The 17,239-nt window shown below is 38.0% G+C and overlaps 1 protein-coding gene across 1 annotated transcript in view; it reads left to right on the top strand.

Annotated features, from left to right (window-relative positions):
• PHC3 (polyhomeotic homolog 3) overlaps positions 1 to 7,042 on the top strand; it is a 1,036,700-nt gene extending 1,029,658 nt beyond the window's left edge. Inside the window, exon 15 of the mRNA XM_053710129.1 lies at positions 6,747 to 7,042. Within this exon, the coding sequence (XP_053566104.1) occupies positions 6,747 to 6,901 (155 nt within the window). The 3' untranslated portion in view covers positions 6,902 to 7,042. The remainder of the gene's footprint in view (positions 1 to 6,746) is intronic.
• The last annotated feature ends 10,197 nt before the right edge of the window (positions 7,043 to 17,239 follow it).

Genomic DNA, 17,239 nt, shown 5'->3' with positions numbered 1-17,239 from the left:
CTACAATATAAATAATTATTATATTGTAGCTATCTTAGGATTTATTTTTATTTTACAGGTACGTTTCAATTTATTTTAACTAGGTACAATAGCTATTAAATAGTTATTAACTATTTAATAGCTTACCTAGCTAAAATAAAGAGAAATGTACCTGTAAAATAAAAACTAACCTAAGTTACAATTACACCTAACACTACACTATACTTTAATAAATTATTCCTATTTAAAACTAAATACTTACCTGTAAAATAAACCCTAAGATAGCTACAATGTAATTAATAATTACATTATAGCTATTTTAGGATTTATATTTATTTTACAGGTAACTTTTTATTTATTTTAGCTAGTTAGAATAGTTATTAAATAGTTATTAACTATTTAATATCTACCTAGCTAAAAGAAATACAAAATTACCTGTAAAATAAATCCTAACCTAAGTTACAATTAAACCTAACACTACACTATCATTAAATTAATTAAATAAATTACCAACAAATAACTACAATTAAATACAATTACATAAACTAACTAAAGTACAAAAAATAAAAAAGCTAAGTTACAAAAAATAAAAAAAATAGGTTACAAACATTTTAAAAATATTACAACAATTTTAAGATACTTACACCTAATCTAAGCCCCCTAATAAAATAACAAACCTCCCAAAATAAAAAAGGCCCTACCCTATTCTAAATTAAAAAAGTTCAAAGCTCTTTTACCTTACCAGCCCTTAAAAGGGCCTTTTGTGGGGGCATGCCCCAAAGAGTTCAGCTCTTTTGCCTGTAAAAGAAAAATACAACCCCCCCAACATTAAAACCCATCACCCACATACCCCTAATCTAACCCAAACCCCCCTTAAAAAAACCTAACACTAATCCCCTGAAGATCATCCTACCTTTAGTCGTCTTCACTCAGCCGAGCCACCGATGGAACTGAAGAGGAGACCCGGACCGGCAGAAGTGATCCTCCAAGCGGCGCTGAAGAAATCTTCCATCCGGGCGAGGTCATCTTCCAAGAGGCGCTGAAGAAGTCTTCTATCCGGGCGAGGTCATCTTCCAAGAGGCGCTGAAGAAGTCTTCTATCCGGGGGATGTCATCTTCCAAGCCGGGTCTTGAATCTTCATCCCGCCGACGCGGAACATCCTTCTTTACCGACGGACTACCGACGAATGAAGGCTCCTTTAAGGGACATCATCCAAGATGGCGTCCCTTCAATTCCGATTGGCTGATAGGATTCTATCAGCCAATCGGAATTAAGGTAGGAAAAATCTGATTGGCTGATTGAATCAGCCAATCAGATTCAAGTTCAATCCGATTGGCTGATCCAATCAGCCAATTAGATTGAGCTCGCATTCTATTGGCTGTTTCGATCAGCCAATAGAATGCGAGCTCAATCTGATTGGCTGATTGGATCAGCCAATCGGATTTAACTTGAATCTGATTGGCTGATTGAATCAGCAAATCAGATTTTTCCTACCTTAATTCCGATTGGCTGATAGAATCCTATCAGCCAATCGGAATTGAAGGGACGCCATCTTGGATGACGTCCCTTAAAGGAGCCTTCATTCGTCGGTAGTCCGTCGGTAAAGAAGGATGTTCCGCATCGGCGGGATGAAGATTCAAGACCCAGCTTGGAAGATGACATCCCCCGGATAGAAGACTTCTTCAGCGCCTCTTGGAAGATGACCTCGCCCGGATAGAAGACTTCTTCAGCGCCTCTTGGAAGATGACCTCGCCCGGATGGAAGATTTCTTCAGCGCCGCTTGGAGGATCACTTCTGCCGGTCCGGGTCTCCTCTTCAGTTCCATCGGTGGCTCGGCTGAGTGAAGACGACTAAAGGTAGGATGATCTTCAGGGGATTAGTGTTAGGTTTTTTTAAGGGGGGTTTGGGTTAGATTAGGGGTATGTGGGTGGTGGGTTTTAATGTTGGGGGGGGGTTGTATTTTTCTTTTACAGGCAAAAGAGCTGAACTCTTTGGGGCATGCCCCCACAAAAGGCCCTTTTAAGGGCTGGTAAGGTAAAAGAGCTTTGAACTTTTTTAATTTAGAAAAGGGTAGGGCCTTTTTTTATTTTGGGGGGGTTTGTTATTTTATTAGGGGGCTTAGATTAGGTGTAAGTAGCTTAAAATTGTTGTAATATTTTTAAAATGTTTGTAACCTATTTTTTTTATTTTTTGTAACTTAGCTTTTTTATTTTTTGTACTTTAGTTAGTTTATGTAATTGTATTTAATTGTAGTTATTTGTAGGTAATTTATTTAATTAATTTAATGATAGTGTAGTGTTAGGTTTAATTGTAACTTAGGTTAGGATTTGTTTTACAGGTATTTTTGTATTTCTTTTAGCTAGGTAGATATTAAATAGTTAATAACTATTTAATAACTATTTTAACTAGCTAAAATAAATACAAAGTTACCTGTAAAATAAATATAAATCCTAAAATAGCTATAATGTAATTATTAATTACATTGTAGCTATCTTAGGGTTTATTTTACAGGTAAGTATTTAGTTTTAAATAGGAATAATTTATTAAAGTATAGTGTAGTGTTAGGTGTAATTGTAACTTAGGTTAGTTTTTATTTTACAGGTACATTTCTCTTTATTTTAGCTAGGTAAGCTATTAAATAGTTAATAACTATTTAATAGCTATTGTACCTAGTTAAAATAAATTGAAAGGTACCTGTAAAATAAAAATAAATCCTAAGATAGCTACAATATAATTATTATTTATATTGTAGCTATATTAGGGTTTATTTTAAATGTAAGTATTTAGCTTTAAATAGGATTAATTTAGTTCATAATAGAAATATTATTTAGATTTATTTAATTAATATTTAAGTTAGGGGGGTGTTAGGGTTAGTGTTAGACTTAGGTTTAGGGGTTAAAAAATGTATTACAGTGGCGGCGGTGTAGTGGGGGGCAGGATAGGGGTTAATAAATTTATTATAGGTGGCGACGGTGTAGGGGGGGCAGGATAGGGGTTAATAAATTTATTATAGGTGGCGACGGTGTAGGGGGGCAGGATAGGGGTTAATAGGTATAATGTAGGTGGCAGCGGTGTCCGGGAGTGGCGGTTTAGGGGTTAATACATTTATCAGAGTTGCGGCAGGGTCTAGGAGCGGCGGTTTAGGGGTGAATACATTTATCAGAGTTGCGGCAGGGTCTAGGAGCGGTGGTTTAGGGGTTAATACATTTATCAGAGTTGCGGCAGGGTCTAGGAGCGGCGGTTTAGGGGTTAATACATTTTTCAGAGTTGCGGCAGGGTCTAGGAGCGGCGGTTTTGGGGTTAGTAACTTTATTTAGTTGCGGGGGGCGCCGGTATAGGGGGTAGAACAGTGCAGTTTAGTGTGAGTGCTTAGTGACAGGCTAGCAATAAAGCTGGGAAAAAGCCGAAGAGCAGCGAGATCGCATGAGTGATAACTCTCACAGTCCGCTGCTCATCGCCCCGCGGCTTTTTGACAGCTTTATTTGATAACTTAGGCAAATTTTTTCAGGTCCGCGGCGGCGATGTGAGGCGAGCTTAGGCGGGCGTATTGGGCCGGGGAAGGCAGGAAAGTTGACACGTTGATAACTACCCCCCCCCCCCATCTCAACCATAAAAGTTTAATTTTGACTAGACTGTCCCTTTAATGATAAAAGTCATTTGAAAAGTTGTTTAAATTACATGCCCTATCTGAATCATGAAAGTTTAATTTTGACTAGACTGTCCCTTTAACCCCTTAAGGACCGGGCATTTCAGACAAAAACTTCCCTAAAAGACCAGAGCATTTTTAGCATTTTTGCCATCACTACATTTAAACAGAAATAGAGCCTTTTTTTTGTGTTTACCTATCAAAACTATATTTTTTTTAGCAGACAACCCAAAGTATTAATCTAGGCCCATTTTGCTAAATTTCATGCCACCATTTCGCCGCCGTATGCGATCAAATTAAAAAAACGCTAACTTTTTCCAAAATTTTAGGTTTCTCACAACAGCTTGTGCAATTATGGCACAAATGGTTGTAAATGCTTCTCTGGGATCCCCTTTGCTCAAAAATAGCAGACATATATGCTTTGGCATTGCTTTTTGGTAATTAGAATGCTGCTAAATGCCGCTGCGTACCATACTTGTATTATGCCCAGCAGTGAAGGGGTTAATTAGGTAGCTTGTAGGGTTAATTTTAGCTTTAGTGTAGAGATCAGCCTCCCACCTGACACATTCCACCCCCTGATCCCTCCCTGACCCCCCTCAAACAGCTCTATTCCCTCCCCCACCTTACAATTTTCAGTCTGCCAGTATGAAAATAAGTTGTTTAAAATGACATGCCCTATCTGAATCATGAAAGTTTAATTTTGACTAGACTGTCCCTTTAACCCCTTAAGGACTGGGCATTTCAGACAAAAACTTCCCTAAAAGACCGGAGCATTTTTAACATTTTTGCCATCACTACATTTAAACAGAAATAGAACCTTTTTTTTGTATTTACCTATCAAAACAAAGAGCTCTCCCCCCCCACCTTACAATTGTCACCGCCATCTTAAGTACTGGCAAAAAGTCTGCCAGTATGAAAATAAAAGCCTTTTTATATATATATATATATATATATATATATATATATATATATATATATTATTTTTTAACTATATTTGCTGCTGTGTAGGTTTCCCCCCTAACCCCCCAACCTCCCTGATACCCCCAAAAAAAAGCTCTCTAGCCCTACCCCTCTACCTATTTGCCACCATCTTAGGTACTGGCTGCTGTCTGCCAGTACCCAGTTTGCTGCAAAATTGACAATTTAAAAAAAATCCCTTTTTTCTGTAGTGTAGCTGCCCCCCCTCAATACACTACCCCCTCCCACTCCCAGATCCCTTTCTGTTAATGGATCCCACATGGGATCCCCCTCATTGCCCCTACTCCCTCCTCCCTCCTTTACCCTCCTTTATTTTGGGCTTCCCTGTAGCGTGGCCAAGCATTCCCTACCACTCCCACCCTCCTCCCGCCTCCTCCAGCAATGGGCTGCCCACCCGCCTCCATCATTACACTCCCACCCACCAACAATCGGCACACAGAGTGGCCCTCTCTGCATCCACAACTCTGCAAATCTATTTCTGCAGTGCCCCACTCAAAATAGCGAGATCACATCAGAGAGAAGCCCAGGGTACAGCGCTGGTGGTTAAGGGGTTAAGCAACTTTCTAATTTACTCCTATTATCAATTTTTCTTCGTTCTCTTGTTATGTTTATTTAAAAATCAGGAATGTAAAACTTAGGAGCCGGCCCTTTTTGGTTCAGAACCTAGGTTATGCTTCCTTATTGATGGCTAAATGTAACCCATTCCAGGGTTCTGAACCTAAAATAGGCTGGTTCCTAAGCTTTACATTCATGCTTTTTAAATAAAGATAGCAAGAGAACAAAGAAAATTTGATAATAGGAGTAAATTAGAAAGTTACTTAAAATTGCATTGTGAGAAAAGGGGATGTAAGGGCGCTTAAAGCTAAAGATACCAATAATAATATTGTCACATAAATATGTAAAATTTATAATAAAGAGATAGACCCAAAATAAAAAGATGTGTCATTTATTTATACATAAAAAATATAAAACATAAAGCACCTATAGAGACGTCTCTAATATAAAAACAAAGGTTTTTTAGGAAACCACCAATTATTTTAAAACAAAAAAATTGTGTTTAAAAATGCTCAATTATAAAACTTGGCTATTACCGATTATAGAGAAAGGTTATACCTCATGTGAATTCACAGGTGTTCCAGGAAAATGGCAACCAAGTCCAAATTCGAGGTTACATTAGTGTATGCGTACAACACTTTATCTGTACTCTGGGTATTATGTTAAACCAGCATATATATTGGAATGATCTGATATTTGGACTATTAATCAATTTATACACCAAACCAACGCTGAATGAAGGCACTTTAGAGTATTCATATGTTTCACTACTAATATGCCAAAGTCCGTTGAAACCAGCTGTGTTAGAAAATAGAGGGATGATATTGTCCCAAGTTGGGTGTAAGTAGTAAGGCTATAAAAATGTTAAAAGTTTTTCCAGCATATAGCCGATGGTAGATTCTTGATAAAGTTCTAGGAGAGAGCGAAACACGTAGAATTGTGGGACTGTGTACCTTCTACACAAGTGTTATTGCTTAACACTAGAACCTCTTTTCAACCCGGGTTGTTACTATACGAATATATCACCACAAACTTTTTCATCTACAGAACCTGCGTGCATAGCACTAAGGGCAGGTGAAATCTATCAAAATACCTACCGCCCCTGTGTACACTAAGAAGTGGAATCTAAAATATATTCCTTTAAAATCTACACCTTTGATGTGCCGGCCTGGAAGTCGGAGCTGATTGGCAAGCTTCTATTGTCCTAGACAGGATAGCGCCTTCATGAACTTAAGTTCCACAATGCAGATGCAAGCATTTGTCAAATATTTAAAGTGACAATAAATAGTATGTCAATAGTGCCAACATACAAATGGCCTTCAGATGGTATAGCAGTGGTGTGAATCGAAATGGATTGCAATATATTCCTATGGAACTCACGATTGTACGATCCCATTTTAAAGCCCATTTATGAAGATTCCTGTACTGTTAGTGACAATCACTACATTGCAAGTGTATCCAGCATTCACGTGCATTTGTAGCTGTACAGGATAGCACATACACAACACATATACATATCTATATGATAACTGTTTGTAGAAGTAGCACACTTTTGGTTTCCCTCATATATTTTGTTGTTGTCTTGTAGGATGTCATGATGTTGCAGAGGAGTTCAGGACACAGGAAATTGATGGACAGGCTCTTCTGTTACTTAAAGAGGATCATCTCATGAATACAATGAATATTAAGTTGGGACCTGCATTAAAGATCTGTGCTCAAATTAACTTGTTGAAGGAGACATAAGTAATGTGAATTAATTAAGTGAGCTGCTCTTAAAATAGTACCATGAATAAAGACTTTTACTAGTAAAGGCTGTATGCTGCAGTGATAAGACTGATGGATAGACGTAAACATGTAGCTTTCATTTAAATAGTGAACATTCAGAATCCAACTTCCAAACTGTTGCTGTAGTACTGTAGAGCAACAGCAATTACTTTCAAGAAACTGCTACAAAACAGCACTAATAATATCCTTTGCCTATAGCTAATAGGTGCAGTTGGTCAATAAATCTTTTTCTCTCTAAGGTTGCTTTGACCTTGCATAATTACCAAGCATCCTAAAGCTTGATGCAGCAGATGAAAAAAAATTTTTTGCTTACACTGCATTAAAGCCTACTCATAACCAAGACCCACAGCATTAAAGCCTACTCATAACCAAGACCCACAGCATTAAAGCCTACTCATAACCAAGACCCACAGCATTAAAGCCTACTCATAACCAAGACCCACTGCATTAAAGCCTACTCATAACCAAGACCCACTGCATTAAAGCCTACTCATAACCAAGACCCACTGCATTAAAGCCTACTCATAACCAAGACTCACAGCATTAAAGCCTACTCATAACCAAGACCCACAGCATTAAAGCCTACTCATAACCAAGACCCACAGCATTGAAGCCTACTCATATCCAAGACCCACAGCATTAAAGCCTACTCATAACCAAGACCCACAGCATTAAAGCCTACTCATAACCAAGACCCACTGCATTAAAGCCTACTCATAACCAAGACCCACAGCATTAAAGCCTACTCATAACCATGACCCACAGCAATAAAGCCTAACCATGGCTGGAGACACAATTTTCACACCTCATCAATCCCATTAAAGGGACAGTTCACCCAAACTTTTTATCCCATTTAAATTGTTGCCAGTTATCCATTTTAACTGCTGGAGTGTATTAAATTTTTTACAAGTAGCTCCTTTCCCCCTATTTTGGTCTTTAAAATAGCTGATTTAGCCTGTGGTATCCCAACATACTGTATACGGAAAGTTTTGATACTGGAGTCTCAGCTCTTAAATAGCCTAAGTAAACACAGCCAGCAGAAGAAATTAAACTCACAGTGGGGTGCAGCATAGTTAAGTAATAACATGATACATTTACATTGTTCTCTCTATGGGGCATATGTATCAAGCTCCGAATGGAGCTTGATGCCCTGTGTTTCTGGCAAGTCTTCAGACTCGCCAGAAACAGCAGTTATGAAGCAGCGGTCACAAAGACTGCTGCTCTATAACACTGTCCGCCTGCTCTGAGCAGGCGGACAGACATCGCCGGAAATCAACCTGATCGAGTACGATCGGGTTGATTGACACCCCCTGCTGGTGGCCTATTGGCCGCGAGTCTGCAGGGAGCGGCATTGCACCAGCAGCTCTTGTAAGCTGCTGGTGCAATGCTGAATACGGCGAGCATATTGCTCGCCGTATTCAGCGAGGTCTGGCGGACCTGATCCGCACTGTCGGATCAGGTCCGCCAGACTTTCATAACTAGGGGCCTATGTATTGAGCTTTAGTTTTCCAGACAAATATAAGATAAGGAAGCAAGCGTGTATACATAAAATGATAACATGATGAGATATTGAGGGGTAGTTATCAACGCGTCTACTTTACCTGCCTTCGCCGGTTCAATACACCCGCCTAAGCTCGCCTACCATCGCCGCCGCGGACCTGAATACATTCGCCTAAGTTATCAATAAAGCTGTCAAAAAGCCGCGCACCAAGTACGGGGTGATGAGCAGCGGATTGTGATAGTTATCACTCATCCGCTCTTGCTGCTCTTCGGCTTTTTTACAGCTTTATTCCTAGCCTGTCACTAAGCACCCACACTAACTACACTGTTCTACCCCCTATACCAGCACCCCCGGAGCCCCCCGCAACAAAATAAAGTTAGTAACCCCTAAACCGCTGCTCCTGGACACCGCCGCAACTATAATAAATGTATTAACCCCTAAACCGCCGCTCCCGGACACCGCCGCCACCTACATTATACCTAGTAACCCCTATCCTGCCCCCCTATACCGTTGCCCTCTATAATAAAGTTATTAACCCCTATCCTGCTGATCCCGCACCTCGCCGCAACTAAATAAATAGTTTAACCCCTAAACCGCCGCTCTCGGACCCCGCCGCAACCTATATTAATCTTATTAACCCCTAATCTGCCCCCCCCTACACCTTCGCCACCTATAATACATTTATTAACCCCTATCCTGCCCCCCCCTACACCACCGCCACTGTAATAAAATTATTAACCCCTAAACCTAAGTCTAACACTAACCCTAGCACTCCCCTAACTTAAATATTAATTAAATAAATCTAAATAATATTTCACTTATTAACTAAGTTAATCCTATTTAAAACTAAATACTTACCTTTAAAATAAACCCTAATATAGCTACAATATAAATAATAATTATATTGTAGCTATATTAGGGTTTATTTTTATTTTACAGGTAACTTTCAATTTATTTTAACTAGGTACAATAGCTATTAAATAGTTATTAACTATTTAATAGCTACCTAGCTAAAATAAAGAGAAATTTACCTGTAAAATAAAAACTAACCTAAGTTACAATTACACCTAACACTACACTATACTTAAATAAATTATTCCTATTTAAAACTAAATACTTACCTGTAAAATAAACCCTAAGATAGCTACAATATAATTAATAATTAAATTGTAGCTATTTTAGGATTTATATTTATTTTACAGGTAACTTTGTATTTATTTTAGCTAGTTAGAATAGTTATTAAATAGTTATTAACTATTTAATAACTACCTAGCTAAAAGAAATACAAAATTACCTGTAAAATAAATCCTAACCTAAGTTACAATTAAGCCTAATGTATACAAATATCTAACAGCGCTCAACCTACTTCCTTATGGCTCCTGGATATGGGGTATCTAGCTTACCCTGATTAGAACACAAAAAACAACAAATAATCCAAGAGCGCCAACTAGAGGCAAAGGAAGATTCTAACAAATAGATCAATGATAATCAGACATTTATTTAACATATAATGAATAGCATGGATCCATGTAACATATATACTAAAAATACAATTGTAGAAAATAATAACATGCAAATGAAAAATATTAAAAACAATATTAAAAAACAATATTAAAAAACAAATAATGTCGCCAATTACGGAGATGAACAAAATGTGAGTCACATGAAATGATCTCTAGAAGAAGGATAAGGAAGTCCAATAAATAAGTTATATAAATCCCTTGGTATAAAAAATATATTTATTAAAAGTCAAGTGAAAAAATCCAGTGAAGAAATCCAGTGAAAAAATCCGATGAAAAAAGTGAAAATAAACTGATGAATTAAAGAAACAATCTGTGTGAAAATATTATGTGAAAAAATTGTATATATGTGAAAAAGATAAAAATAAAAGTTAAAATAAAAATAAAAAATAAAAGCGGGGGACCCCCAAAAAAGTTAATATAAAAATAATATAACATGAAAAATTGTAAATAGTGTTAAAAATAAGTGTGTGTGTGAAAAAAAGTGTTTGAAAATCAAAAATAGTATATGTAAATTGAAAAAGTAGGGTATATAAATAATCCAAGTTAAAAGTGTCAGTTATTAAATGTTAATGAATATTCCTCCTTATGAATGTATCCATGTGAGTGATGATGATAAATTCTTTTGGCTGGATGACTTTGCTTTTCCTTTCAGTATTAACTTTGGTAAATTATCCCTGTAAATTAAAAAAATAACATAGTGCAATAACGTCTCAGAGTGTAAAAAATAAAGAAATAATGCTCACCAAATTGTCAACGCGTTTCGGCCTCTTTAACAGGTCTCAAGACTATCTAAGGGTGAGTGTTGGTGGCTCTATTTGTATGTATCATAAACCAATGAATTATCGTAATTTTGGCGCCAAAAAATGGTTTTGGCGCCAAAAATGACCCGGAAGTTCTCTTAATATTATACTTCCGTTTTGGAAATAGTATTTTTCCCATACAGTATTGTTCAACTTTTTTAGTGCCCTTTGTGTTAATAGTTGGGCTGTGTTTCAGTCGATTAATTAGAACAGGTAAGGAGTTCTATCACACTGATGGCCAATCTGTTAATGATATGTATCACCGATCGCTCCGTTTCTACACACGTGAGCGTCGGACCAGAAGTGACGTCATGTTTGTTTACTTCCGGTTTTATATACTTCCGGTTTCGGTATTTCCATTGCGGTTTTTGTAAATAGCGATACATGTAATTCAATAGGGGCATTGTATGGTACAAAATATCCAAAGGCGATACATGGACAAATGTATCTAATAAGTATAACTTGATTGTATAAGATCTATATAAGGTTTATACAGTGATTATATTTTGGTCATAAAATATATATTGGAACATATTGATAATAGGATGAGCAATAATAGTTTAATAAGACCCAAAAATAAAAATATATACATTAATAATCCTTTAGTGGGATATTGAGATACATTACAAGATAGCATAAAATCACAATAAATAGAAAAAATCTTAAAACACATTTCACAACTCATCTGAAGATGTCGTAAAATTAAAAAATATAAAAATGTAAATGAAAAATAATAACAAAATTGACATACTTTAAAAGAAATAAAATTTATACTTTGGTCATAAAATGGAACATATTGATAATGGGATGGGCAATAATGGTTAAAACTGATAAAATACAACAATAAGACCGAAAAAATAAAATATATATATATATATATATATACTATTGATCCTTTAGTTTCAATAACTACATAAAAGAGATCTTAAAACACATTTTACAACTCATTTGAGATGTCATAAAAATACCAATATATTGAAATATCTGGGTTAAAAAGTAATAATAACAGAGGGGCACATCTAAAATTGGACTTAAAATTGGATACGTGTGCTATACTCGAGGGGCCTGATAGTACCAATTCATAAGATGACTGAATTAAAACGGTTTTAAAAAACAACCCCCAGTTAGACAGGTATATGATAGGTATAGTAACGCTTGGCTAAAATAAGCTAGTATGAAAATACATGCAGACTAGCTAAGTGTCACCTAATGTCTAAGTATTAGTGGTTCTTGGTACTTAATAAATGCGAGAGATCCTCTCTATTGTTCAAACCTCTAGGGTAAAGACAATCAATATTAAAGATCCATTTGGATTCTACAGTCAGTAAGCGTCTCTCATAGTCACCGCCCCTCCAGTTTGGTGTCACTAGTTATATGCCTATGTAGTTAAAATCTTTGTGGCTTGCTCGATGGTAGTTAGTAAAGTGTCTATAGAGGGCTGTCTCAGTGCTTTCGTGTTCAATCTTTAGTAGATGTTCTCTAATGCGATCTTTAAGATTTCTGGACGTTTGTCCTATGTATTGGAGTCCACAGCTGCACCCTATCAAATAGATAACTCCTCTCGCTGCATCTTATAAGATCATTAATCTTATATCTGACTTTTGAGTTGAAAGAGGTGAATTCTTTAGTTTTAACACCTCTTTTGCAGGCTTTACAATTCAGACATGGGAAGAACCCTTTGATTTCTTTGCCAAATACATCCCTTGATCTATTCGGTATTCTCTTAGGTATACTTGGGGATAGTTTGTTCTTAAGATTGTTAGTCTTCCTAGATATAAAGACAGGTCGAGTTGTCAATTTTTTCCCCTATGATTTCATCATTCTTTAAAAGTGACCAGTGCTTCTCTATGATTTTCTCCACAATATGTCTGTTTTCACTATACTCTGTTATAAATGGAATAGTGAGTGGGTTATCATCGGAATAGTTGATTGTTTTTTGGGTTTGTATACCAGGAGATCTTTCCGATCCCTCTTCCTGACCTCTTCCATAGTTTGAATTAGGGATTCTTCTTCGTAACCTCTTTCTAGAATTTTTTCTTTAAGAGTGGCAGCTTGTTCTTCCCACTTACTGGGATTGGAGCAGTTTTTCTTCAATCTTAGGAATTGACCTTTTGGTATATTCGTCTTCCATCTATTAAGGTGGCAGCTTTCTCTATGTATATAATTATTACAGTCCACTTTCTTAAAGTCTCTTTTCTCTGTTGTTTTTTACAATTAAACCTAACACTACACTATCATTAAATTAATTAAATAAATTAACTACAAATAACTACAATTAAATACAATTAAATAAACTAACTAAAGTACAAAAAATAAAAAACTAAGTTACAAAAAATAAAAAAAATAAGTTACAAACATTTAAAAAATATTACAACAATTTTAAGCTAATTACACCTAATCTAAGCCCCCTAATAAAATAACAAAGCCCCCCAAAATAAAAAAATGCCCTACCCTATTCTACATTAAAAAAGTTCAAAGCTCTTTTACCTTACCAGCCCTTAAAAGGGCCTTTTGCGGGGCATGCCCCAAAGAAGACTGCTCTTTTGCCTGTAAAAGAAAAATACAACCCCCCCAACATTAAAACCCACCACCCACATACCCCTAATCTAACCCAAACCCCCCTTAAATAAACCTAACACTACCCCCCTGAAGATCATCCTACCTTGAGTTGTCTTCAGCCAGCTGACCCACCGATGGAACCGAAGAGGAGATCCGGAGCGGCAGAAGTGATCCTCCAAGGGGCGCTGAAGAAGTCTTCTATCCGATGAAGTCATCATCCAGGCGGTGCTGAAGACGTCTTCCATCCGGGCGATGTCATCTTCCAAGCGGCGCTGAAGAAGTCTTCCATCCTTCCAAGCGGGGTCTTCAGTCTTCTTTCTTCAGGATCCATCTTCATCTCGCCGACGCGTAACATCCTTCTTCCCCGACGGACTAACGACGAATGAAGGCTCCTTTAAGGGACGTCATCCAAGTTAAAATAAATTGAAATTTGCCTGTAAAATAAATATAAATCCTAAGATAGCTACAATATAATTATTATTTATATTGTAGCTATATTAGGGTTTATTTTAAAGGTAAGTATTTAGTTTTAAATAGGATTAATTTATTTAATAAGAGAAATATTATTTAGATTTATTTAATTAATATTTAAGTTAGGGGGGTGTTAGGGTTAGGGTTAGACTTAGGTTTAGGGGTTAATAATTTTATTACAGTGGCGGCGGTGTAGGGGGGCAGGATAGGGGTTAATAAATGTATTATAGGTGTAGGGGGGGCAGATTAGGGGTTAATAAGTTTAATATAGGTTGCGGCGGGGTCCGGGAGCGGCGGTTTAGGGGCTAAACTATTTATTTAGTTGCGGCGAGGTCAGGGATCGGCAGGATAGGGGTTAATAACTTTATTATAGAGGGCGGCGGTATAGGGGGGGCAGGATAGGGGTTAATAACTTTATTATAGAGGGCGGCGTTATAGGGGGGGCAGGATAGGGGTTAATAGGTATCATGTAGGTGGCGGCGGGGTCTGGGAGCGGTGGTTTAGGGGTTAATACATATATTATAGCTGCGGCGGGGTCAGGGAGTGGCGGTTTAGGGGTTAACATGTTTATTATAGTGGTGGTGGGCTCCGGGAGCGGCGGTTTAGGGGGTAATAACTTTATTTCTCTTGTAAGGGGTATCCAGTCCACGGATCATCCATTACTTGTGGGATATTCTCCTTCCCAACAGGAAGCTGCAAGAGGATCACCCACAGCAGAGCTGTCTTTATAGCTCCTCCCCTAACTGCCACTACCAGTCATTCTCTTGCAGCTCTCGACACAATAGGAAGTAGCTAGAGAGATGTGGTGAATTTATGTAGTTTATCTTCAATCAAAAGTTTATTATTTTCAAATGGTACCGGAGTTGTACTGTTTTAGCCTCAGGCAGAAAGTTGAAGAAGAGTCTGCCTGTGGTTTTTGATGATCTTAGCAGGTTGTAACTAAGATCCATTGCTGTTCTCACACATAACTGAAGAGATGAGGTAACTTCAGCTGGGGGAATGGCGTGCAGGGTCTCCTGCTATGAGGTATGTGCAGTTTAAATTTTTCTAGAGAAATGAATATGCTAGAAAATGCTGTTAATATCGGATTTATTTAAGGTAAGCCTGATTACAGTGATTTAATAACGACTGGTATCATGCTTGCTGTAAAAGGTAATATTCTTATTACTTTCTCACATTACTTAAAATAAGATAACGTTTGCTGGAAGTGTTTAAACGTTTTTTTCTACATATTGGTGATAAAACTTTATTGGGGCCCAGTTTTTTCCACATGGCTGGCTAGATTTTGCCTAGGGATAGTTTTGTTAGGCCCTCTCACTGTGAATACAGGTTGGGAGTGGCCTAATTTCAGGCCTAAATCGTGCAGTAGTTTTTGCAGCTTGAGACTTCCAGCTTCCCTGAAGGAGTCCCCTGAACACTTAGGGCCTCTACAAAGGGTTTTTGTGCCTTCAAAAGTCATTGTATGTGCAGGTAGGGCCACAGCAGAGCTGTGGCAGATTGTTGTGACTGTTAAAAAACGTTTATATGGTTTTTTTGATCCGGTTTTGAAACTAAGGGGTTAATCATCCATTTGCAAGTGGGTGCAATGCTCTGTTAGTCTATTATACACACTGTAAAAATTTCGTAAGATTTACTGCTTTTTATCACTGTTTTTCAATTTCTGACAAAATTTGTTTCTCTTAAAGGCACAGTACCGTTTTTATTTTTTGCGTTTTTACATTTATCAAAGTGTTTTCCAAGCTTGCTGGTCTCATTGCTAGTCTGTTTAAACATGTCTGACATAGAGGAAACTCCTTGTTCATTATGTTTAGAAGCCATTGTGGAACCCCCTCTTAGAATGTGTACCAAATGTACTGATTTTACTTTAAGTTATAAAGATCATATTCTGTCTTTAAAAGATTTATCACCAGAGGAAATTGACAAGGGGGAAGTTATGCCGACTAACTCGCCCCACGTGTCAGAACCTTTGACTCCCGCTCAAGGGACTCCCACTCAAGTGGCGCCAAGTACATCTAGCGCGCCCATGGCGTTTACTTTACAAGACATGGCGGCAGTTATGGATCATACCCTTACAGCGGTATTGTCCAAACTACCAGGGTTACAAGGAAAGCGAGACAGCTCTGGGACAAAAAAAAATACAGAGCTCTCTGACGCTTTAGTAGCTATGTCTGATATCCCCTCACAATATGCAGAAGCTGAGGCAGGAGAGCTTCTTTCTGTGGGTGATTTTTCTGGCTCAGGGAAGATGCTTCAACCTGATTCTGATATGTCTACATTTAAATTTAAGCTTGAACACCTCCGCATGTTGCTCAGGGAGGTTTTAGCTACTCTGGATGACTGTGACACCATTATAGTGCCAGAGAAATTGTGTAGATTGGATAAATACTATGCAGTGCCTGTTTACACTGATGTTTTTCCAATACCTAAAAGGTTTTCAGAAATTATTTCTAAGGAATGGGATAGACCAGGTGTACCGTTCTCTCCCCCTCCTATTTTTAAGAAAATGTTTCCAATAGATGCCGCTACACGGAACTTATGGCAAACGGTCCCTAAGGTGGAGGGAGCAGTTTCTACCCTAGCTAAGCATACAACTATTCCTGTCGAGGACAGTTGTGCTTTCCTAGATCCAATGGATAAAAAGTTAGAGGGTTACCTTAAGAAAATGTTTATTCAACAAGGTTTTATTCTCCAGCCTCTTGCATGCATTGCCCCAGTCACTGCTGCTGCGGCCTTCTGGTTTGCGTCTCTGGAAGAGGCCTTACAGGTAGAAACTCCATTGGATGATATACTTGACAAGCTTAAAGCGCTTAAGCTAGCCAATTCATTTGTTTCTGACGCCGTTGTTCATTTAACCAAACTAACGGCTAAGAACTCAGGTTTTGCTATACAGGCGCGTAGGGCGCTATGGCTTGAATCCTGGTCAGTTGATGTTACTTCAAAGTCTAAGCTTCTCAACATTCCCTTCAAGGGGCAGACCCTATTCGGGCCTGGACTGAAGGAGATCATTTCTGATATTACTGGAGGAAAAGGTCATGCCCTTCCTCAGGATAGGTCTAATAAATTAAGGACCAAACAAACTAATTTTCGTGCCTTTCGAACTTTAAGACGAGCGCGGCATCAACTCCCTCTAATGCAAAACAAGAGGGAAATTTTGCCCAGTCCAAGCCGGTCTGGAGACCTAACCAGGCCTGGAACAAAGGTTAGCAGGCCAAGAAGCCTGCTGCTGCCTCTAAGACAGCATGAAAGATCAGCCCCCGATACGGTAACGGATCTAGTAGGGGGCAGACTTTCTCTCTTCGCCCAGGCTTGGGCAAGAGATGTCCAGGATCCCTGGGCATTGGAAATTGTGTCCCAGGGATATCTTCTGGACTTCAAAGCTTCTTCCCCAAAAGGAAGATTTCACCTCTCACAATTATCTGCAGACCAGATAAAGAGAGAGGCA

Source organism: Bombina bombina, chromosome 4 (genome assembly GCF_027579735.1).
Source record: "Bombina bombina isolate aBomBom1 chromosome 4, aBomBom1.pri, whole genome shotgun sequence".
In the NCBI taxonomy this organism is placed as follows: Eukaryota; Metazoa; Chordata; class Amphibia; order Anura; family Bombinatoridae; genus Bombina; species Bombina bombina.
This window is presented reverse-complemented; position numbering and strand designations above follow the sequence as displayed.